The 24,071-nt window shown below is 44.3% G+C and overlaps 1 protein-coding gene across 2 annotated transcripts in view; it reads right to left on the bottom strand.

Annotated features, from left to right (window-relative positions):
• Positions 1-22,346, bottom strand: part of UBE2V1 (ubiquitin conjugating enzyme E2 V1) — a 31,606-nt gene extending 9,260 nt beyond the window's left edge. The window contains exons 1-2 of one of the 2 annotated variants that reach the window (XM_081257339.1): positions 22,251-22,346; positions 3,796-3,944 (exon numbers count right to left, since the gene is read on the bottom strand). In XM_081257339.1, coding sequence (XP_081113465.1) covers positions 3,796-3,944; positions 22,251-22,272 — 171 coding nt within the window. In that variant the 5' untranslated portion in view covers positions 22,273-22,346. Of the gene's footprint in view, positions 1-3,795; positions 3,945-21,940; positions 22,039-22,250 lie in introns of those variants that run through there. The other variant, XM_081257340.1, reaches the window with a different exon arrangement.
• Positions 22,347-24,071: the final 1,725 nt, after the last annotated feature.

Genomic DNA, 24,071 nt, shown 5'->3' with positions numbered 1-24,071 from the left:
CACTTTCCTTTTACTTCACACACTCCTGTAATTCTGTTTGTCCTTAAGCATGCATGCAATACTTTTAGATAAGTATGTGTATAAATACACACCTACACTCTAACCCACACATACAAACACTATCTTGGAGAACCCCGGAGGTACTAACAGTGCTTCTCAACCAGGGTAATTTCTGTCCCTGTCCCACTCCCGAAGTGGTGGGAGTCAGGCAACCCCTGGAGACATTTATGACTGTCACAACAGGGTTGGGGAGGTGCTTCTGGCATCTAGTGAGGAGACACCAGGGATGCTGCTGAACACCCTCTAAGGCAAAGGACCGCTCCAAAACAAAGACTGACCCAGCCCAATATGCCAACAGTGCCAAGGCTGAGAAACTTTGCTCTATAACCTGGCTAGTGTTACCACCTCACGGTCAGAGTAGAAAGACTCCACGTCTAATGCTGTGGACAGTCACATGTTTGCCAGAATTTTGCAAGGGGCACTTGGATGGGAAGCTTTACTTTTAGGTTTGGAGGACTTGCTTTCAAAAAAAAAAAAAAAAGATTTATATATATATATATATATATATATATATATATATATTTTCAAATAGCTAACACACACATATGATTAAAGCATAAAGAGTACAAAAATACAGTGAAAAATAAGCCTCCTTTCCACCCTGACCCCAGCCAGCAATCCCTTTTGAAGGCAACTACAGTCATCAGCTTCTTTTATGTTTTCCAGAAGTATTCTAAGCACGCAGAAGCACAAGTGTATGTCTGGCCTCTCCCTCTTCCCTCACCCACCCCCACCCCAAGTGGCAGCACAGTCTGTATACTGCTTTGTACCTTTTTTCACTCAAATATCGTGGAGATCACTCCATTTCAGCACGTATAAACCTGTCTCATTCTTTTGAAAAGCTAAACAGTATATAATATGGTCCACTGAAAGATACTGAGGTGCCTTCCAATATTTTGCTACTATTGAAAACACTGCATGAAATAATTTTGTACATACAGGCTTTTGGGCAATACATTCAAGAAAAGCTGAGTAAATTCCTAGCAGAATTGCTGGATCATATGGTATACGCCTTTTAAATACTGGTGGAGGATTCTGAGTAATACAATAACAAAAATACAACAGGGAGATGAGCTACTCAGAGCTCTATTTAGATGCTTTAATAATTAGCTTGATCTTCCAGATGCACAGCATATACCCTGTAGGTTAATCATAAAATAGACTGGTCACAGGAAGCACCTAGAAGCAGGTAGTTCCTTTTATGACTTTGCTTTTAACCTTGGGGAGCCAGGGCAATAGAAACTATAAGGGTAAAAAGACAGACAGTAACAAGTATTGGTGAGGGAGCACAGAAACTGATACACTCATGCACTGCTGGTGGGAATGTAAAGTGGTGCAGTGCAGCCACGTTGGAAAACAGTTTGCCAGTTGTTTAAAACGTTAAACAGTTACCATATGATCCAACAATTCCACTCCTATGTATATACTTAAGAGAACTGAAAACATCTGTCCACATAGAAACCTGTACACAAATGTTCATAGCAGTATTATTCATAATGTGCAAAAAGTGGAAAAAATCCAAATGTCCATCAATTAATTAATGGATAAACAAAATATGGTATATCCATACAAAAGAATATTATTCAGCCACAAAAAGGAATGAACTACTGATAAGTGCTATAACATGAACGAATCCTGAAAACATTATGCTAAGTAAAAGCCAGTCACAAAAGACCACATATTGATTCCAATTACATGAAATGTCCACAACAGGCAAATGCACAGATACAGAAAGTAAACAGTGATTGTCAAGGGTAAGGAGTGAGCTGGTAGAAGGCAGGGTGGGAGTGACTGCCAAAGGGTATGGGGTTTCTTTCTTGGGTAATGAAAATGCTCTGAAATCAGTGACAGCTGCACAATTCTGAATATAATAAAAACCACTGAACTGTACACTTGAAAAGTATATTCTATGGGAAGTGAATTCTATGGTTTGTGAATTATGTCTCAATTAAAAAAAAAAAGGATGTAAAGGATATATGGAAAGTATCTTGCATACTGTAGCTACTCATTAAAAGTTAGCCCCCTTTGGAAAGAGGTAAACTGAAACTCAGGGTAATCTAAGACGTTTTAGGTGGAACAGCATATTTTCAACAGAACTTAGTGTTCATTTGTTTGTTTAAGTATATAATTCAGTGGTATTTAGTGTATTCACAATGTGGTACGCTGGTTCATTCTTAGTTTGTTAGAACCTAAAAATCAGCCTGTTAACAAATCTGTTGAACATCTACCCCATTCTGAGTCATTTCTAGGTGCTCTGGAGAGTAAAGAGAAGGGAAGAATAGTTCTCATCTTCAAAAAACCTAAACCATTCTTAGGAAGATAAGAATGCAGTGAAGGAAGCCATCGCTATACAGTGGACTTTCAGAGACAGCAAATCATCTTTATGAAGAAACAAGCCTGCTAGATCAAGGTTTTTCCCAGTATTTAATAGATTCAGAAAACCCCGATTTTCATAGATTAAAAAAAGATCAAGAAATGAGTAAAAACAGACTGAATATTTTTTTAAAACCCCCCAGACAAAACAACAGGGTCACAAAAATGATTCAAAAAGTAACATTAACTATCAAAGCCAGTCATTCACCGTGAGTGTTTATGACAGTCTACTGAGTCCTAACACTGAGTGAGCACCACACTCTTCCTTTGTTCAGACAGGGCCACATCCCATGTGTCCTTCTATCTCCCAGAGGCTGGTGCAGAGCCTTGCACGAGGTGAAAAGAATGACCGAACATCATCACCCTTAAGCACAAGCAGACACAGGAAAGGGCCTGCTACACTCAGGCAGAATCTCCTACCGCTTGTCTGAAACAAGTGTCACATTATTGGAATCTATTTCTTCACTCCTACATCAAATTACTACTTAACACTAGATAATTCTATAATGGGAACAGATGAAAACTCAAAATATAAATAGGAAGGAGACAATATAGCACAGTGGTTAGGAGCACATGCTCTGGAGTGAGACGAGGTTTGGGAATTATCAGCTATGTGACTTTGTGCGAGTACCCTGACTTTTCCAAGTTGGCTTCCTCATCTGGAAGATGGAATGCAACTATGCAACAGGAGCACCTTACAGCAGGCTCTTGTGAGAATTAAAGGGCATTTCTGGGGGGTTTACTATGTGCCACAAAAAAAGGTTAGCTGGCATTATAAGACTGGGAACGCTCGAAAATCACAGAGCTCTAAAAGAGAGGTCCTGTTCCCCATCCCCATTGTCTTTGTCTTCTTTGCAAAGGTCTTTGGGGCCCAACAGAGCCTGGAACAGACCAGAGCAGACCAGGCAGGCAATAACCCTTTGTTGAATGGCCCAATGAATTAGGATACAGACGCATGGCAGGACTGGGAAACAATGAATAAAAACCACAACCAAGAAGGTTTTCCAAAGTCCAGTTGGACACTGCCTTCAGGAATGCTGGCTGTACCTGGAGCCTTGTTATTTGATAAGCCCAGGAGTTTGTTCTAAACTACATGAGGGTACAATTACCTCAAACCTCACTGTCTACATTGTCATGTAAATTCACACTATGAGTCTAAACAGGTTTTTGCTTACCATTTAGAGGGATTAAACAGCATCAGAGGAGGTTCAAATATATAAACTGAAACTGGTCAAAAAAGAATAGCCACATCTCAGAAAATATACCATTGGTGAGCTTTTTCCGTGATAAGGCTAATATTTTTTAAAAGGAGGCACAGTGAATTTAAGACATTGACATTTATAGCGGTAGCTCGACGCTTACTCTTGGAGGCCCAATTATCATCCCTGTCCATCTTGTAAGTGTCATGTCTTCGTCATCTTCTAGACCCCAGCTAACTGTGCCATCTCCTACTCCTTTCTGGCCTTCTTCGAGTTCTTCCAACAGTCGGAAATTGCGAGGGACTTTTACTCCTAAAATAAATGGAAAGAAATTCAAGATACTAGCAACTGCAGGGGAACCTGTAAGCCTAGAGCTAGCTGCTCGTTATCACTAGGTCAGAATAAAGATGCTTATGTGCTAAGAACTTCTGTAAGTTGTCGTACCTCAAGCTTGCTGCTTACGAAGCTATCTGTATTGACCAGCACAACCAGAAGGAAGGGGCACGTGGTTTGTTACAGGCGAAGTGACGACTACACCAGGGCTGGATGACGGAACCTAGAAAGACACCCCACCCCCATCCCTGGAGCTTTGACGAACTTCATGAAGGGTTTACAAGCCAAAATGTTGATTAATTTGGGCCCAATAGTTTGAGATGAAAACTAAAGTGCTAACAAAAGCGCCTTGGAAGAAAAGAGGCTATTTCTTTTGTTTTGTTCTTATTCTACATCTCTGAGTCTAAGGGCATGCTCATTTGTTGGAACGACTCTCAAACTACCTTAGGAGGAACAGACGCCCTGGCCCTATCATGTAACAACAGTGTCCTCTTGATCAACTCAGAGTCAACAGAAGGCGGCAAGGATGAAAAACTGCAAATATTTAAGTCATAGTTTCTCTCTTGTGAAAAAGCTAAGAGGGCAGCCAGTTCTCTGCTTTACCTGTTTCCCCAAATCCCAAAGCCTGGAAAGTAGCTCATGGAAGCAAGCACACAGACACATCTCACAGGTTCATGCCACTGTACCTAAGTTCAGGCTGAGGCTTGCACCGCTTCTGGGTGTCTTCCAGAACAGAGCCTAGGTACTGGGGCCCAGATGGGGATGTTATTCTCCCAACCAGTCCTGCCTACCTCTCCCCGCACTCACCTCTTCCCCTGGCATTTAGACTATTCCTCAGGAGAAAACTCAGGATCCAGGCAAGTTACAAGCTTTCTTTACTGAGCCTCCAACTGGCCAGACTCTCAGAGCCAAGCAGCACTTAACGTATGATTATGAAGAAAGGCCCACTGGAGGGCCTCAAGGCTGTGGGAGGTGTTCTCTGTATAGCTCAGTATTTCCCAAAGTGTGGAACACATGTTACTATTAATTCAACTGGAATAAATACCTGAGGAAATCAGGCACTTTTCTAGGCACCAGGAAATAAGCTGTGAACAAAACAAAAACGCCTGCCCTCATGGAGCTTACATTCTAGAAGGAGACAAATACAAATTATGCAAGTTATGTAGTATGACAGCTGGTGGTGTTCTGGAGCAGAGAGTACTGGTGGGGGGAGTTACAATTTTAAATAGGGAACATGACTTATCGGCAGCTGAGGGGAGAGTCTTCCAGTCAGAGGAAATAGCAGGTGCAAAGGCCCTGCAGTACGACCTTGCCCAGAGTGTCAAAGAACAGCAAAGATGCCATCTGAGCTAAAACCAAGTCAGTGAGATGGAAGAACAGTAGGAAATTAGGGACTCCAACTGTTAAAAAGCCACTGGAGTTTTGAATAGAGGAATGACAGGATTTTGACTTGTTTTTAACAGGATCCCTCTGGCTGCTGTATGAAGAGTACAGTGAAGGGAGCTAGGGCAGAAACAGCTAGAAGGCTATTGCAATAATCCCAGCAAAAGATCACAGGTGTTAACAGTGAAGGAACAGGGTGATAGCAGTGCAGGTGGTGAGAAGTAGCACAGTTTCAGGTATTTCAGAGGTCTGAGCTGGTAAGATCTGCCGTCAAGATTGCCTACGAAGTGGGGGAAAAAGAGAAGTCAACTATGGCTCCCAAGCTTTTTTTCAGGTGGTACATGAGTGAACACTTCATTTTACAGTCATGTATTTATTTTTAAGAATAACTTATTTAGGGCAAGTAATGTTAAACTAATTTCCCCTTTATGATTATGTTAAAATTTTCCTTTTAAAATAAACATAAGCAAAAGGGTCAGCTGACTGAAGAAAAATATTAAATAGCACAGATGGTACTTGAAAGGAAACAGGAAAAATCTGAAAGCATTCTTGAATGGTCCGTTTGGAAAACACTGGCATTTTTTATCCACAGAAGAGCCAACTGGATTATTCACTTATACTGGATTAAGTCTCCTCCAGCAAACGCGAAACTGAAGGCTGTTTGTTGACAGCATAAGCAAAAAACCAGACAATTCAATGCCTTTTGTTTAGAAAGAGTTAAATCTTTAATAATCCTAATTTGGCTTAGGAGAAAAAAAGTCACTGTGCATTGCTACTGCTGTTACTATTGGTTACTTTATAAGCCTGCACTAATAAAAATGAATATCCAAATAGCACAGAATTGTACTGATAGTAAGACTGATAAATATCTGAGGTACTTGTTCACAGATGGTGTAATGGGCTGAACTGTGTCTCCTCAAGTTCGTATGTTGAAGACCTAAGTTCCAGCATCTCAGAATGTGACTATATTTGGAAACAGAGCCTTTAAAGAGGGGATTAAGTTAAAATGAGGCCATTAAGGTGGGCCTTAATCCAATATGACTGGTGTCCTTACTAGAAGAGGAAACTTAGATGCACAAGGAAACAACAGGTAGCACATCTGTATGGAGTAAAGACCATGTGAGGACCCAGTGAGAAGGCAACCACCTGCAAGCCAGAAGAAATCAAACCTGCTGATACCTTGATCTTGGACTTCTAGCCTCCAGAATTCTGAATTTCCATTGTTTAAGCTACCCAGTCTGCGGTATTCTGTTATGGCAGCCCTAGTAAACTAATATAGATGCTAAGTGACATCTTAAGAAACCTGGATAGATTATCTCTAGGTGCAACCTGGTTATCTCTAGGTGCAAGGATTATGGGTGGTTCCAAACCCCCTTTCCATATTTTCTGATTTTTTTAAAAACCACGATTGTGACTTACTTCACTCTGTATGACAGACTCTAGATCCATCCATACCTCACTACAAATAACTCAATTTCCTTTCTTTTTATGGCTGAGTAACATTCCATTGTATATATGTGCCACATCTTGAACCATTCATCTGTCAATGGACACTTAGGTTGCTTCCATGTCCTGGCTATTGTAAATAGAGCTGCAATGAACATTGTGGTACATGACTCTTTTTGAATTATGGTTTTCTCTGAGTATATGCCCAGTAGTGGGATTGCTGGGTCGTATGGTAGTTCTATTTTTAGTTTTTTAAGGAACCTCCACACTGTTCTCCATAGTGGCTGTATCAATTTACATTCCCACCAACAGTGCAAGAGGGTTCCCTTTGCTCCAGCATTTATTGTTTGTAGATTTTTTGATGATGGCCTTTCTGACCAGTGTGAGATGATATCTCATTGTAGTTTTGATTTGCATTTCTCTAATGATTAATGATGTTGAGCATTCTTTCATGTGTTTGTTGGCAATCTGTATATCTTCTTTGGAGAAATGCCTATTTAGGTCTTCTGCCCGTTTCTGGATTGGGTTGTTAGAATCTGTCATACAGAGTGAAGTTAAGTCAGAAAGAGAAAAACAAATACCGTATGCCAACACATATATATGGAATCTAAGGTAAAAAAAAAAAGGTCATGAAGAACCTAGGGGCAAGACGGGAATAAAGAGCAGACCTACTAGAGAATGGACTTGAGGATATGGGGAGGGGGAGGGGGAAGGGGAAGCTGGGAGAAAGTGAGAGTGGCATGGACATATCTACACTACCAAACGTAAAACAGATAGCTAGTGGGAAACAGCCGCATAGCACAGGGAGATCAGCTCGGTGCTTTGTGACCACCTAGAGGGGTGGGATAGGGAGGGTGGGAGGGAGGGAGACCCAAGAGGGAAGAGATATGGGGATATATGTATATATATAACTGATTCACTTTGTTATAAAGCGGAAACTAACACACCACTGTCAAGCAATTATACTCCAATAAAGATGTTAAAAAAAAAAAACATGATTGTGTCATTTGATCAACAAAACACTTAGGAACCATGTCAACCAAACTGCACTTGCTATTCGCTTTGCCTGGAACACTCTTCCCCAGATAAGTTACATCAGTCATGCTTCCTCACCTTCTCTAGGGATTCAGTTATGTGACACCTGATTGAAATTAAGGATCAAGGGTCCTCTGAGAGTGGGAATCTCACTTCATAGTATTCCCTAAGTGACTAACTTTAAGTGGTCTGTGTTCTTTAGTGTTACCAAAACTTGTTCAAGTCAAACAATCAACAGCAAAGTACAACAGCTCCCATGGCTAAGCCCTTCACTCTCTCTTTTTTTTTAAAGATGATATTGGGGGTAGGAGTTTATTAATTTATTTATTTTTGCTGTGTTGCGTCTTCGTTTCTGTGCGAGCGCTTTCTCTAGTTGTGGCAAGCGGGGGCCACTCTTCATCGCGGTGCGTGGGCCTCTCACTATCGCGGCCTCTCTTTTTGTGGAGCACAGGCTCCAGACGCGCAGGCTCAGTAGTTGTGGCTCACAGGCCTAGTTGCTCCGTGGCATGTGGGATCTTCCCGGACCAGGGCTCGAACCCGTGTCCCCTGCATTAGCAGGCAGATTCTCAACCACTGTGCCACCAAGGAAGCCCAGCCCTTCACTCTTGAATGAAGTTATACATGTGACCTCTATTTCAAGTTGCTCTCTTTGGCAAGATAAAAAATGTGCTTTTGGGGCCTCCCTGGTGGCGCAGTGGTTGAGAGTCCGCCTGCCGATGCAGGGGATACGGGTTCGTGCCCCGGTCTGGGAGGATCCCATATGCCGCGGAGCGGCTGGGCCCGTGAGCCATGGCCGCTGGGCCTGCGCATCCGGAGCCTGTGCTCCGCAACGGGAGAGGCCGCAACAGTGAGAGACCCGCATACCGCAAAAAGAAAAAAAAAAAAAAAAAAAAAATGTGCTTTTTTTTTTCTTTTCTTTTTTTGCTGCTCCTCGGCTTACAGGATCTTAGTTCCCCGACCAGGGACTGAACCCGGGGTCCCAGCAGTGAAAGCGCCAAGTCCTAACCACTGAACCGCCAGGGAATTCCCCCAAATGTGCTATTTTTTGTGTCAGATCTTTAAATCAGGTTGGGTTAATTATTTCAGGTGTAACTGTTCCTCTTGTAAACTTTAGCAAAGAACATCCTTATAGGTGGAAATATTCCCTCTTCATCTAACAACCAGGTCTGATTAGGAAATCTTTTTTTTTTTTAAAATTTTTTGGCCACGCTTCGCGGCAAGTGGGATCATAGTTTCCCGACCAGGCAACGAACCCGTGCCCCCTGCACTGGAAGCAGAGTCTTAACTGCTGGACCACCAGGGAAGTCCCCCTGATTAGGAAATCTTAAACCAAATATCACAAGCTCATTGCTATTAATTTCAAAACAGGTAGTGAATTCAACTTATATCTTTCTGACGCTTGATTTTTTTGACTTCTGAAGTAGGGGAAAATATTATATTAGTAATGAATCTTGCACTTCCAACAGGTATTTCCATTGGATTAGACATTTAATTACTTAAAAACAAAGCATGCAAAGCTCATATACACAACTGCACAACAGCAAATTAGTCACTTAAACTTATTTTAGGTTAGTATTTGGAACAGTAAATGAGCACCACAGAGGACAAAGTCAGCTTTTCGTTGTTACTTCTGTACTGCCATTACAGGATGATTCAATTTGATTCAATTATAAAACAGGCATCAAAACAGCTTAATAAATGAAAAATTCTGGATTGGCCAGCATCTATTAGGCAGTCTAGAAATATTCCAAGCAGGAGTTGGAATATACACATGAATATCAGAATAATTGTACTATATACTGGTTAATTATGATAAGCATTTATGCCATTTGAATAGCAGTTCTCAGCTTTTTTGGTCTCAAGACCCTTTTACACTCTTAAAAATTATTGAAGACTTCAAAGAGCCTTTGTTTATGTGGGTTATAGCTATTGACATTGACCAAATTAGAAAATTAAAACTGAGAAATTATAAAAATATTTAATTCATTTACAACTAACCACAACCAACCATTATGTGTTAAGATAAATAACATATAACTATATTTTCCAAAGAACAAAATTAAACTAGTGAGAAGAGTGGTATGGCTTTGCAGATTTCTTTAATGTCTGGCTCAAAACAACAGGAAGTGTTAAGAACTGAGGTGAGCTGGAGAATACACATCCTGTCTAAAGGGGACAGTCACTCCTTTGCCCTGGCCAAATGTCTGTGGGTCAGATTCTGCTTATGGGACACCACTTTGCAAGATCCGAGGTCACCTAATTGTTCTCAAAAATCCCTTTGAGCCCTAACATCCTAGGTTTAGCTCAGAGGATATTTTAAACCCTCTGAGGGTAAGGGTAAATAAAGGTTGATAAACGTTGTAATCTGGCATTGGGCAGTTAAGTACTCAGTTAACCTTTATTTAGCAAAATCTCGAAGAATTTAAGTCCACAAAGTGGATAACTTTTATTTAAAAAATTATTTATTTATTTGTTTATTTATTATATTTTTGGCTGCACTGGGTCTTTGTTGCTGCACACGGGCTTTCCCTAGTTGCGGTGAGCGGGGGCTACTCTTCGTTGCGGTGCATGGGTTTCTCATTGTGGTGGCTTCTCTTGTTGTGGAGCAGGGCTCTAGGCACACAGGCTTCAATAGTTGCAGCACACAGGTTCAGTAGTTGTGGCACACGGGCTTAGTTGCTCCATGGCATGTGGGATCTTCCTGGACCAGGGATTGAACCCATGTCCCTTGCACTGGCAGGCAGATTCTTAACCACTGCGCCACCAGGGAAGTCCCTGGATAGCTTTTAAAGAGGACTGTTACTTTTAAATTCATTTTTCCTAAGCCATAAACTTTTATTTTCACTCAAAAATTGATTAAAAGCGAAGTCTGGGGAATAACTACAGCTAGCAGAAATCAGGAACTGCAAAAATTTACAAATTATGCAGTGATTCATTTAGCTTTTTTTGATATTTAAATAGAAGTGGCTGATTAGCATCTGGTTAGCTGGTATACTGACCTCTATCTAGTAAGGAACCATCTAGGGTTCACCATGTTTAATGTGTGTAAAACTGAGCTCATTCCACCTTTACAAGCAATATCCACACATTTCAGGACTGCAATTTTTTTAAATGTTAGCTACACTTGTTACCTGTTTGTCAAAATTTCCCTACCCATAAATTTGTTAGTAATATATATGTACACATCCTTTCTTTCAGTACAGTAATTATCAAACACTTATCCAACACCATGCTAGACCGTATAAAGTCTCACTATGGAAACAAGATGCACATACAAAGTTCAATAAAACAAAACAGTATTAGAACGTATGAGAGAAATATAATCACAGGGCAACGTTTCTTAATCTTTGAGGGGGTCATAGACCCCTCTGAATGTGATGAAAGCTAAAGAGGTGGGGCCATGTTACTAAGAGGACTTTATCCTGAGGGTAATTAGTGGGGAGCTGCAAAAGGCTCTGAGCAGGGCAAGAGATGAGGCAAATCTCCCAGGTAATGTTCAGGATGGGCTGAAGGATTAGAGGCCAGGTTAGGGATGTGTTACTACTAACATCTCAGGATACAAAGCCAGAAGCATTTGCTTAGAGCAAATACTTGTGACAACGGAACAAGTTATGAACTTCTTATAAGCTGAGGTAGGTGGGATGTTAAAGAGATTTAAGGCAGCACATATTAATTTGCATGACTGTGGTGATGGTTCCCATTTTTATGAAAAAAAAATTAAAACAACTGGCCTTTACATGGTAGTCTTTAGATAAATATTCGTTGAAAAATAAAAAAACTGAGCAAAGGATAAAAAGGTATGTACACTCCATTTTATAAAAGATAAACACAAAGTCAACCCATGCTTCCCCGTTATGTGTATACTCACATAAACGATCTTTAGATGCCATGGAAGTACAATCACAAATGTAAGGATACCTGGTTGACCACTCTATTTTTATTATTTTTTTTCTAAGATTTTTTTTTTTGACGTGGACCATTTTTAAAGTCCTTATTGAATTTGTTACTATACTGCTTCTGTTTTATGTTTTGGTTTTTTTGGCTGCAAGGCATGTGGGATTTTAGCTCCCTGACCAGGGACCGAACCCGCACTCCCTGCACTGCAAGGTGAAGTCTTAACCACTGGACCACCAGGGAAGTCCCGACCACTCTATTTTAAAAAGGCTGGTCAGAGGAATGGCGAAGTTACCTCCCACAAATAAGAATCAGAATATAATTTAGAGAAAATTCTATAATCTCTCAGAAGAGGGTTAAAGACCAGGAACCTAGGCTCAAATCCATGCTCTGCAACTTTCCAGCAATCTAGCTGGGTGACTATGCCAAGTTACCCTTGACCCTCAGCGTAACAGGGATCCCGATACTCCCTGCCTCTACAAGTGGTGAGGAAGAACCAATGAGGTAAAACCTACAAAAGCACTCTGTGTAATACCTGGGACAGAGATTGAATCACCTTCATCGGCACTGTACTATCCACCGTAGTATAAAAAACAAAAACCCTCACTTGATCCCATATCCCCTTCTAGCTACCATCTCATTTCTTTGTTCATTTTTAGCAAAAAATCTCAAAAGGGCTGTCTAGACCCCCTGTTTGCAATTCTTCACTCTACTTGCACCTACTCCAATCAGGCTTTTCTAGCTAGTCACTCACCCAAACTGCTCTTGTCAGGGGCACCAAGCAGCACCCTCTAGCCAAACCCTGTGGTCAATTCTCAGTCCCCATCTCAAGTTCCTGGAGCTCTCAAGCAGCACCCATAACTCCCTCCTGTAACTCTCTTCCCTTAGCCTCAGGCTCTCTTCCTACCTCACTAGTTGATGGCCTCACCTCCTTGACCTCCAAACACTGGCTGCCAGGCCTCAGGGCACAGCCTACTGACCGCTGCTTTCCTGTCTACTCCCCAGGTGATTTTACCCAGACCAAGGAAGCTTAATAACTCTCCAATCTATATGTCCAACTAACTGCGTTCTACACATCTCCATTTATATGCCTCATAGGCCTCTCCAACTTAAAACAATTCCAAACAAAACTTCCTTGCACTCCTCAAAAAACAAAAAGTACCCACTCTTCGATCTCAGTATATAGCACAAACAGATTTCTCTGGCTAGAAATCTTGGAGTTATGATAGGAAATCTTTCTCTTACACCGCATATCTAACCCATTTCCAAATATATCCCAAATACAATCATCTTCACCATTCCCACTGCAACCACTGTTAAGTCAGATCCCATCACTCCTCTTCTCAAAGCCCTCCACTGGCTTTCCCTTAATATCTAGCATCCGAACTCCTTACCTCACCTACAGAGCCCTACCTGTTTCTCCAACATCGTTTCCTGCCACCCTTTCCCTTGCTCCTCACCCTCCTTCAGCCATACCATCCTTTCTGAAGTTCCTGAAGAGGCAACCTGACTTTGCTTTTGCACCTGATGTTCCCTCACCCCAGAATTCTCTGTCCCCGAGCTGGGAATGGCTGGCTGGCTGGCTCCCTTATTCTTCATCTAAGCTCCAACTTCCCATTCCCTTATCTTGCTTTATTTTTCTTCACAGCATCATTACCACTTGACATTTTAAATGTATTCTCTTCCACTTCATTAGTTGTTTACCATCTGTCTCTCCCATGTGAACATAAACTCCCTGAGAATAAAACTTCATCTGTTTTGTTCACTGCTGAATTTCCAATACGTCAAAGAGTGCTTTGCCTAAAGCATGTACTCAAATGCTTGCTGAATGAATGAATGGTGGCCGGGTGTTAGCTAGGGATGTTATTTCAGAAAGAATAATGCTCAACGTCACAAAATTCTAACTCTGGTTTATTTCTGGAAATACAGCAGGGAAACATTCATAGCACTATTAAAAGGGAGTCTAATATTATAAAGATGATCAAAGGGGCTTAGTATGGATTTCAAATAGCCCAAGAAAAGTTATACATTAAGTTTTGAATATGATGATCTTAAGAAGAAACACGAATCTTCAACTCAGAGCTGGGCAGTCCGCGGAGGTCCTCTAAGAGCCCCCTTACCCCCAACCTCATGCTCCTTTACCTTCACACAATGTCTGCGCTGTACCTTTTCTTTTTCTTTAAATTTCATTTTCTTTCTTTTTTTGTTGTCTGACTCACTCTTGGAGCTTCTCAAGTTAGAGTTGTGACTCATTCAATTCTACCTCCCCAGAATCTGGTATGCTACCTGGCATGTAATGGTACTCAATAAAGGTTTCCTGATTGAAGAAAAGGCAGTACCTCTTCCTTTCCTACTCTAACCTCTCATATGGTCTACTGGACACTGGCCAAAATACTGGACACTATACCATATAACTGAGATACCTTAACAAAGATAAGGTTCTTTGTTTTGAGATAATTAAAATTTGATAAGTAGTTTTATTTTTTAATGAAGTGTGATCAAGACTTTTAGAGAAACTTTTTTTTTAATGAGGGAAAACTGGTTTTTTTCCCCAAACCACACAAGTCAAGGATTCTTCATTACAAACTGAACTTTGTTTTATAAAATATATATGAAAGCATGTTACTGATATTTCAAACCATTTAGAAACTGCATACAAAGTTAATACATCAATATTTTCTACAAAGCAAGAGCATTTAACTCCAAATGGCCTAACTCCAGTATTTTCTACAAAGCAAGAGCATCTGACTCCAAATGACCCTTGTTCTAGAACCTCAGGGGCTACCCCAGGGACATAAATCCAAATATTGGTGGAGTTCAGAGCTCCTGCAGACCTTGTGAGTGTATCAGTCACAGGGACGACTTCATTCCATCCCAAATGGAGAGAATAGGCTCAAAATCATGACACGTTAAACAAAAGACTTCAGTGAATATATTAAAAATTAAATCCATATATGTCAAAAACCGGAAGCATAACAGATCAGAAAAACTCAGTGATACTCTAACATATTTTCTTCCTATGGCACTTTAATCCATTGAATCAAGCTAAATTTTAAGATTCCTAAAATTTGTGTGTTAATCTGACACCTAAAAGGCAGCTGAAGGAACAGCTTCAAGAGGCAATAGAGGATGTAAAAATGGACTCTTGTTAATCTTAATAAACTATAACTATTAAAAGGTTAACTATGAAAATGTTAAGATAACTCTACCAAGGTGCTAAAATAACGCAGTAACCCAAGATTTTTAAAAAGAAAACATTTGTTCCTGTTACTTCAGAATTCTTTTTTCCAGAAGGATTTTTCCTGGATTTGTGTCAGTATCAAAAGTCAGCCAGTTTTTCTCCTGGCTAAATATAAACTGAAAAGTCAGCAGCTGCAGGATATTACAAAGAAAATATGACAACCAGGTTAAAAAAGTATGAATATTTGATAGGGTTTTACACCATGTCCTAGTAAGACATTTAATGCAGTAATTCGAAACACAGCAACATATTAAAATATTTGTGGTACAAAAAGGATTTTGAAGCCCTTTAAAACATCTTTTTTGGGAAAAGCATTGCCACAAAGCAGCGGCTATTACAGCATGCCAATCTTGGAAAACCCTGGCCTGGCCTGGGTCTTGATTTAAAATGGCAGAGCCTCACAGGTTTCTCCTGGAAAGAAAGCTGCCAGTTGAAACTGGTTTGGTTGCCCATTCAGGGAAGACAGTGAACTGAGCTAGGAGTCTGGTGCTGCTACCATTCTGAAAATAAGGAGGCCTGGAAGGTGATGCACCTGGATTAAACGTTCTTGAAAAGTGGGCATAAAGTCAGGGGCGGGTAACTTTTGTTTCTGAGCAACTGGCAAGTGCAGTGCAGTCTGGGTGCCTGGTTAGGGCCTGTCCAGAGGAGCATATTTCTTCTCTCCTTCTATACAACAATGATTCCCCAAGTATGGTCCCCAGACCTGCAGCCTACACATCACCTGGGAACCGGCTAGAAATGTAAATTCTCAGGCCACACACCAGAAACACTACACTACATCACACCATAGAACTATCGAATCTGAAACTGAGGGTGGAGCCCAGCAATCGAACAAGCCCCCCAGGTGATGCTAATACATACTAGTTTGAGAATCACTGATCTGGGGGAAGAAACAGCGGCAATCTATCATTCTTTACAGTCTAGACAATGTGACGACAGACAGCTGGTGACAAGATGCAAGATCCCGTGTTTCTCTGCTGCTAGGGTGACCAAGGCCAAAGATCAAATTTTCTCTGAAAGGGGTGGAGACAAAGAATAAGGTGTGGTAAGTGCCTCAGGACAGTCAGGGAAGGAGAGAAAGAGTTAATTCCTATGCTAAAGTCCCTCTATAAATGCCAACTAATCAGGACAAGAGCTTTCCTTTTTGCAAAGCTGAACAGGCACTTTTGCTTCTGCCCTATCAGATATAATGTTTCTCCAAATATGTCAAGTTTATATATTTGGCTACATCAAGATGAGACCCTGGATTAATTCACTGCAACATTCAATATTTATTGAGCACCTACTCTATGTCAGGGACTATGTGGGTGCTAGGGACACAGCAGAGAACAAGGCAGAATCCTGCCCTACTGGAAAGGCACAGAAATGTGGAAAAACAAACAAGAAACCTTCAGATAAGGTTAAGCACTTCAGAACAGAACAGAGACGTGATAATGAGTGAGAAGACTACACTGAAAGGGGTGGGCAGGGATGGACTTTCTGGAGAGCTGAGACCTGAAGAAGGAGAAGCAGGCAGTCACAGGCAGGCAGAGCATTCCTAAAAGGGGAAGAGCGCGAGCATAGGTGTGCACATCACGTGAGCTCAGGGGCAGGCAAGGCCAAGACCATGGAAGCCCTTGTGGGCCATGGAAAAGAGATGGATTTGATTCTAAGTGCGGCGGGAAGGGCTTTCTGCAGAGAGTGGCAGTTTCTGTTTTCTCGCCCGTAAAAAACCATTCTGCCTCCTCTATAGAGAATGGATTAGAAAAGGGCAAGACTGGAAGCAGGAGGCTTTTGCAGTCTTTCAGGCAAGAGAAAGGTGGTACTGGTAGGACAAGAACGACAATAATGCCGATGGAGAGAAGGAGGATTTGGCATCTATTTTGGGGTTACACCTACTGAACTTGTACGGGGTGAACGTGACAATGAAGAAAGAATCATACTTGGTGTCATTACTAGCCACCCATGAAAGAACTAATCCACCAAGGCAGGAATGTCAACAGACCTGCCAATGGCTGAAGGAACTTGAGATGCCCAGCTGGAGAACAGGCAACGGGGGCTGGAAAAATGTTAATATGGCCAAGGGCATATGTCCTGGAGCAGGGCTGTCCCAGTTCTGTACCCTGGTTTGCAAGTCACTGGCTCTGGGCTTCAGGCAAGTCAGTTCTCCTCTCTGGGCCTCAGTTTCCTCACCTTCACAATAGATACCTGCTTCAAAGCGTTGCTGTCAGAAACGAGATGATGTATTTAATACAGTGTCTACCCACAGTTAGCCTTAGAAGTGCAGCTTAAAAAGAAGTCTGAAGGGCGTGCATGTCAGTGAAGACAAGGACTGACTTTGTACATGACATGAGGGGGCCCTAAGCCCAACGAGTGTTGAGTTATCGAGTGTAAAGTATAAGCAAGAGCAAGCAGTGGCCTTCACTCTCATTAGACAGCACATTACCCAGAATGGGTGAAATGTGGCCAGGGATATGCTATAAAAAGAGTCCCTGCTACAGGTGGCAGACGCTTCTCACTGAAGCCTGTTCTCTCATCAAGATTAAACACGCCAAGACTGAGGAAGAGCACATGCCTGAATCCATGCCTTTCCATTTCCTTCCTAAGGCAGTGGAGCAGGTTGGGGAAGGAAGTGGAGTCAAAAACCCCTGGGCTCTAATCTGAGTGTCACCACTCCTCAGCCAGCCATCAATCTCCCTCAGGAATATTGGGGGGCCAATACTTCCCCTGGTGAGCTCACTAGGTTGTGGAGAGTTGGATGAGATGACATAGCAGGTTAAGTCGAAGTACTAGGAGACCTCTAAACCACTATACATAATATAAAAGTTACAGTGTTAACATCTCTACTTCACCAAATGTGCTGCTCCATACTTCCCTGGGGCCTTTCAGAATTAAAGAGAGGATTCCTGGGACTTCCCTGGTGGCGCAGTGGTTAAGAATCCACCTGCCAATGCAGGGGACACGGGTTCGATCCCTGGTCCGGGAAGATCCCACATGCTGCGGAGCAACTAAGCCCGTGAGCCACAACTACTGAGCCTGCGCTCTAGAGCCCGTGAGCTGCAACTACTGAGCCCGCATGCTGCAACTACTGAAGCCCGCGCGCCTAGAGCCCGTGCTCCGCAACGAGAGAAGCCACTGCAATGAGAAGCCCGAACACCGCAACTAGAGAAAGCCCGTGTGCAGCAACAAAGACCCAACGCAGCCAAAAATAAATAAATAAAGGTGTCTACCCTTTAAAAAGAAAGAAAGAAAGGATTTCTAACTTTACATTTTCTATTCTACATTTATCAAACTACTGTAGAGCTACACTTCAGGAGAGAGAGAGAGGGAGGGAGGAAAAGAATATGGTGGGGGGAAGAGGGTGGTTTTAAAGTTATTGTGAAAGGGAAAATCATGATCATCAAATTGACCCTGGCAATCCATAAGAGGAACAATAGACTGTAGTGGCCCAACAAAGCGTTTCCCCTCCATCACTAGAGCAGACTGCTGTTTCTTCAGCTGAGTACAACATGAAGAAGTTCTCTTGAAAGCAGGGCCCATGTTGTACAAAAGGCACTTGGCTACAACCGGCACAAGAAGATGCTCACGGTGAGACACACGGGAACGAGACCAGCTAAGAGACTACAGGTTCTCATCTGCCAGCTCCAGCTCTTTCTAGGCAACTCCCTTGAATGGAATGGAAGACTACATAACCTCCACTGCCCCTTTGGTTAAATGTTCATAAGAGGAGTGAGTGTATGCGGCCACTCCAACGTATGCGACTTTAAAATGTAAAGGGCTTACTTTGCTGGCACTCTGTTTCTGGTTTACTGTCAGGGCAGCCTGTGGGATGCTGGGTGAGAGGAAAGATCTGGCAGCCAAGGGCTCCTCTTTGAGGCCCTGCAATCCTGGCCAAGGCAGGAGGAAGTCACCTGTCACAACACCAGCATCCTGAGGATTCCAGTGGGTTTTCCACAGTTCCACCCTCTAAGATCTATGAGGAAATCACACACTGCAGAAGCAAAGGAGGTGGGAAGCTGTTGTCACCAAGTGTTGAAAGCAGTGACCACAAAAAACTAAGTTCAGCTCTTACAGGAACTCAAAGGCTTCACAGCTGTTTCCTGGCAACCAGGGGCACAGATTAATCAAGAGGTTTGTTCTAAACCTAAGGAAGGCCTCAGGGCCCCTGCCCACACCTGAAAGACTTCTCAGGGTTAGAAAGCAGGCCTGTACACTCATTTTAGTTTAACCCAAATATGGTCTTTCTGTTCCCTCCCTCAGCACTCTGCCCTCCTCTCACTGCCTGGGAGCAATGGTCAGATCTTGTCATTCCTCTCTTCTTAAGACTCTCATTCATTCCTTCAACAAACTTTTACTGAACGTTTACTTCAGACCAGGTACTTGTTCAATGGCTTTCTTCCACACTGAATAAAATCCAAACTCATCTCCCTCCAACTCGTCTCTTTAACAAGCCTCCCTTGCACACGGAGGCCTTTAGCTTGTTCTTTCAACATGCCAAGCTCAGTCCTGCCACAGGGCCTTTCCACTCAGTCTCCCCATCCCCTGCCTGTGACACACACTGTTGGCTCCTTCCATCATTTGTCTCAGTTCAAATACCCCCTCTGGGAGAAGGCTTCCCTGACCACCTCTCCAGATATTACATCACACAATTTCCTTCACAGCATTTACTGTTATCTGAAATCTTAATTATTCACTCCTTTAATGGGCTTCTCCCTGACTTGAATAGAAGCTCCTCAAGGACAGGGGCTATGTCCATCTTGTTCACTATTCACAATGGGACACAGCAAATTCTTAATAAATACCTGCTGAATAAACAGACAAAGGAGTTCTGGGAAGCCCTCCCCCCCCCCTTTTTTTTTTGCGGTACGCAGGCCTCCCACCGCTGCGGAGCACAGGCTCCGGACGCGCAGGCTCAGCGGCCATGGCTCACGGGCCCAGCCGCTCCGCAGGCATGTGGGATCTTCCCAGACCGGGGCACGAACCCGTGTCCCCTGCATCGGCAGGCGGACTCCCAACCACTGCACCACCCGGGAAGCCCCTGGGAAGCCCATTTTAAGGCACCTCAAAACCTCTTCCACGTTATCTAAACCATGCCAAGAGCTCTTGTATGCCACTAGACAGCAGCTGACGATGGTTTATCTGACCACCACAGCATTTATGAAGCACTCTTCAACTGGCAGGGCTTCAAGAAGTTAGAATTAAGGAGCGGTTACACCGGATTATAGGTAGCCAATCTCAAGTGATTGCCAAGGGGCTGAGCTGCAAAGCCGTCACAACGCTGGCTGCTGCAGGCACAGTGTACCCCCAGTTCAGAGCAACCTGGCAGGGGTGTTATTCTCGTGAGACGTTTCCCACAGCAGGCTGGCCTGACGCAGCCCCTCTCTTCTGAGAATGTCTGTGGCAGTCTCTTTGTAAATGAACACTGACTCAGCACTGTTCCAACTGGAACCAAACCTAGGAAAAAGATGTGTGGTTTCCTCATCCTCCAGGAAGACCCCACTGCTTTAAGTGTAAAAGGCAGCCTGGGGTAGGTGACTTCGGTCAGATCCCCTACTTCCAATTCCTTCTATTCCCATTCTAACACTCAAACAAAGGTGGCCCCTTGGGATACTAGAGGAGTAACATCCTGGACAGACAGACTCCCCTCGCCCTGCTCGCTTCGGGTCACCAACTCTCTCCTAATAGTGCTGCTGCGGCCTTAAACAGCTGGAGGACTTCAGTACTCAGCCAGGTGGTCCCGTTCGTTTCCTCCATCAGACGTCAGCCACTGTCACCTCATCTGGGAGGACTTCACTGGCCAATGTCACCGCCAGGCACCTCAGGGGACACCCTCCTCACCAAAAGGGGGACACTCTGTTACTCCCAAATTCTGCACTTCCAGAATCTGACCCTCTTGCCTCATCAGCCCCTCTGCGGGACCTTCCCCAGACGACCGTCACCCTGCCTCTTCCAGAAGGCCACCTGAGTCCACCCCCCGATGCCCAGCTGTGAGTGTTAGCTCTGAAACAGATCCTTCAGGACTTGATCCTCTGGTGCATCTTAGGAACACAGAGCAGTGAATCCGGTCTCATAATCGATGCTCCTTCCCTTTACCTACCAGGGCCTGGAAGAACCCCCCCTGGCCCACAGTGTAGCCCCCTCCTTCCCTCTTGCACCTCAGCTTTCTTCTCCAGTCACCCAAGACTTCCCATTTTATGTGTTCCTCTCCCCATAACCAATCCAGCCACTGGGGAACTTCTGAGCTGAACTCCCATATGTGACCAACACCCGAAAGAGTGGGAGAGAGACAGTCTCCATAAAACAGACACTCCTAGGGTACGCGCTCCTCACCCAACAAAGGAGACTTTTCTTCTCTAAAAAGAACATCTCTGAAACCTGACCTTTTCCCACTCTCACCCACTGCACGGGGCTCCCTTCCCCAGACAGGCACCTCCAGGGCTCCCAACTCATCTGTTCTTCACCCAATATCGCAAGCTTCCACTAACCGCCCTACTCGGAGCTTGCCTCCTAAAACCTAACATCTCCAAAACTAGGGGCCTGGGAACGACGGGGTCATTTCACTTTCAGCTGCTCCAACCAAATCCCTCTGGAATCTGAGAAATCCCTTTCCTCTTCTCACGTGTCCTATGGAGATGCTCTTCATCCCCCCACAAAGCAGCCACCCCAAGACTCCCCCTTTCTAATCAACATAAAAATGTCCTCAGCTCACCCAACCCCCCAAACTAACACTGGAGCCCTGCCCTTTACCAATGGGGGATCCTCTCAGTCACCCCCTCAGGATGCTGTTTTCTTCCCTCATCCATCCTGAGGGGCTTCTCCGAAGTCCCCGCCAAACGGACATCCCAAGGCTCCTCCCCCAACCCGGACACCCAGCACCCAAATAAAGGACTTTCATCCATTTTGGGGCGCCTCCTCGTTCTCTAGGGGACCCCTCGATCTCCCCTAAAGAGCCGCCAGCCCCGGTCTCCTCGGGAGTGCCTCTGGGCTCGCCCCTCACCCGCTCTGGCCGCTCCGCTGCGCCGCGGGACCCGGCCCTTCCTCTCAGCAGGGCCCTCACGCCGCCCGGGGGAGCCTCTGGGCCTCGCCGCGCCGCCCACAGGCCCCTCAGGCCCCTCAGGCCCCCGCCCGTGCTTCCGGCCACCGCCTGCTCCTCCTCCCCACTCAGGCCGCCTGGGTCGCCGCCACGGGGCCCAGGGGACAGAGGCATCGCAGAGGCCCTGGCCCCGCAGCAAGGGCCTTCGCGGGTCCCCGGCCCCCGGCCCGAGCCCATGCCCCCTCGGCCGGCCGGGTCCGGCGCCCCCGCTCACCCGAGCCCGTGGTGGCTGCCATCTTGCGTCGCTGTCGCTCAAAGGCCGGCCCCTTCTTCACCCCCCACCCGTTCTCCGGGCTCTTTTGCGCATGCGTGTGCGCACACGCAGACGCCTCCGCTGACGCCCGCTCCGCGGACTGCGCGACCCGTTGCCGGGAAGGTATTTTTTCCTGTCTTTTTAGAGAGAGGAAATGTTTGCGTGCGTGAGGGCCCAGCAACCTGCAAGGCCCTCCAGGCTCTGGTGCGACGGAGGTATTGAGGTGCTTGGTGGGGAGGGCAAGGGTGATCAGACTTGGAAGGGTGTGACTGTGAAAGAAAAAGAAAAGAAAGCTTTTAAAAAGCGCCTATTGTCACAACCTATAATGGAATATAATCTGCAAAAAAACCCCACCAAAACCCAAAAACCTGAATTACTATGCTGTACACCTGAAACTAACACAATATTGTAAGTCAACTATACTTCAATAGATATAAATAAATAACTAGATGCAAGTTTATAATATTTTTAAAAAGCACGTATTTTGCCTGGGGCATTTTCCTATCTAGTTGGATCCTCACAACAACATCTCTACCAGGTCGGGCTTCAAGTGAAAACTTAAGGCGAGAGGGGTTAAGCCATTTATCTAAACTCAGCTGTTAAATGACTGAGTCAGAATTTGAACCCAGGCCAGATGTCTTGCTTCCAAGATCGATGCTCCCAGGCCAGAAGGGGCTTGTAGAAGGGCAGCTAAATGACTTGGGGCATTAAGGTGGCAGGGAAAGCATTCACTCATTCATTCATTCGTTCACTCTTTCACTCAATCCATTCATTCCATCGAACAAATATTTACTAAGCATCTACTATGTGCCAGACGCTGTCATAGGTGCTGGGGATGGATATACATCCCTGAAGAAGCAAGCTCCTGCTCTCATGGGCTGATTTTAGTCGGAGACAGGAAGCAAATAAACAAATAGGGAAAAACATAACTATAATAGGATAATAAACCAGAGAAGAAGTGGTCAGGGAGGGCCTCCTATGGAAGTCACATTTCAACAGCGACCTGAATGATGAGAAGGAGGTAGAGGGAACGGCATGTGCAAAGGTCCTGGAAACATATACTTGTAAATGTTAAATCCAAGCAGTGACTCCTCTGTGACAAATGGTCTGAGAAGCTCTTATATGGATATGGAAACAGGCTGAGAGAGGTGAAAGGATTGCCTCAAAGCAACACAGCTAAACACTGGCTGAGAAAGGACCAGGACTTTCAGTACAGAGGAACAAGGAATCTGGAAGCCTTCACCCAGTGCATCCAATTCATCACCTTGTTCTGACACAATGTCTCCTAAGCACCTCTCTACTCCATCCACTTGTCTCCCACTTGGATCATCCCAGCAGACTCCATTCTTGCCCCCATGCTCCATTCACCTAAACCTTTCAGTAGCTCCCCATTCCCATGGGATAAAATACAGACTCTACAAATTGAATGACCACAGAATTATCATCCAACAATGACAGTCAGCAGATTGAAAGGGGGCCTAGTATGACCTTGCTGAGACAACAACCAGGAATCTCCAGGGCAAACCAGGATGGTTAGCCACCCTACCCACAATGCCCTGCACCTAGGCCAGGACTAGGAGGGGGCCAGTGAGGGGTCTAGGGCGCCAAATTTAAGGAGGCTTTCACTCTCCGATCCAGGCTCTGCACTTGCACCACCCTTCAAATGTGTGCCTCCCTAAAATCTGCACCCTGGGTGCCTCACTTTCCCCCTTCCCTGGCACTGCCTGCACCTCTGAGACTTGCTGTACCTCTCCAGTTACACTGGCCCTTTTCAAGGCCTCT

Source organism: Mesoplodon bidens (assembly GCF_964165515.1).
Source record: "Mesoplodon bidens genome assembly, chromosome: 15".
Taxonomy (NCBI): Eukaryota; Metazoa; Chordata; class Mammalia; order Artiodactyla; family Ziphiidae; genus Mesoplodon; species Mesoplodon bidens.
The sequence above is the reverse complement of the archived record's forward strand: the minus strand, read 5'-3'. Positions and strand labels throughout refer to the sequence as shown.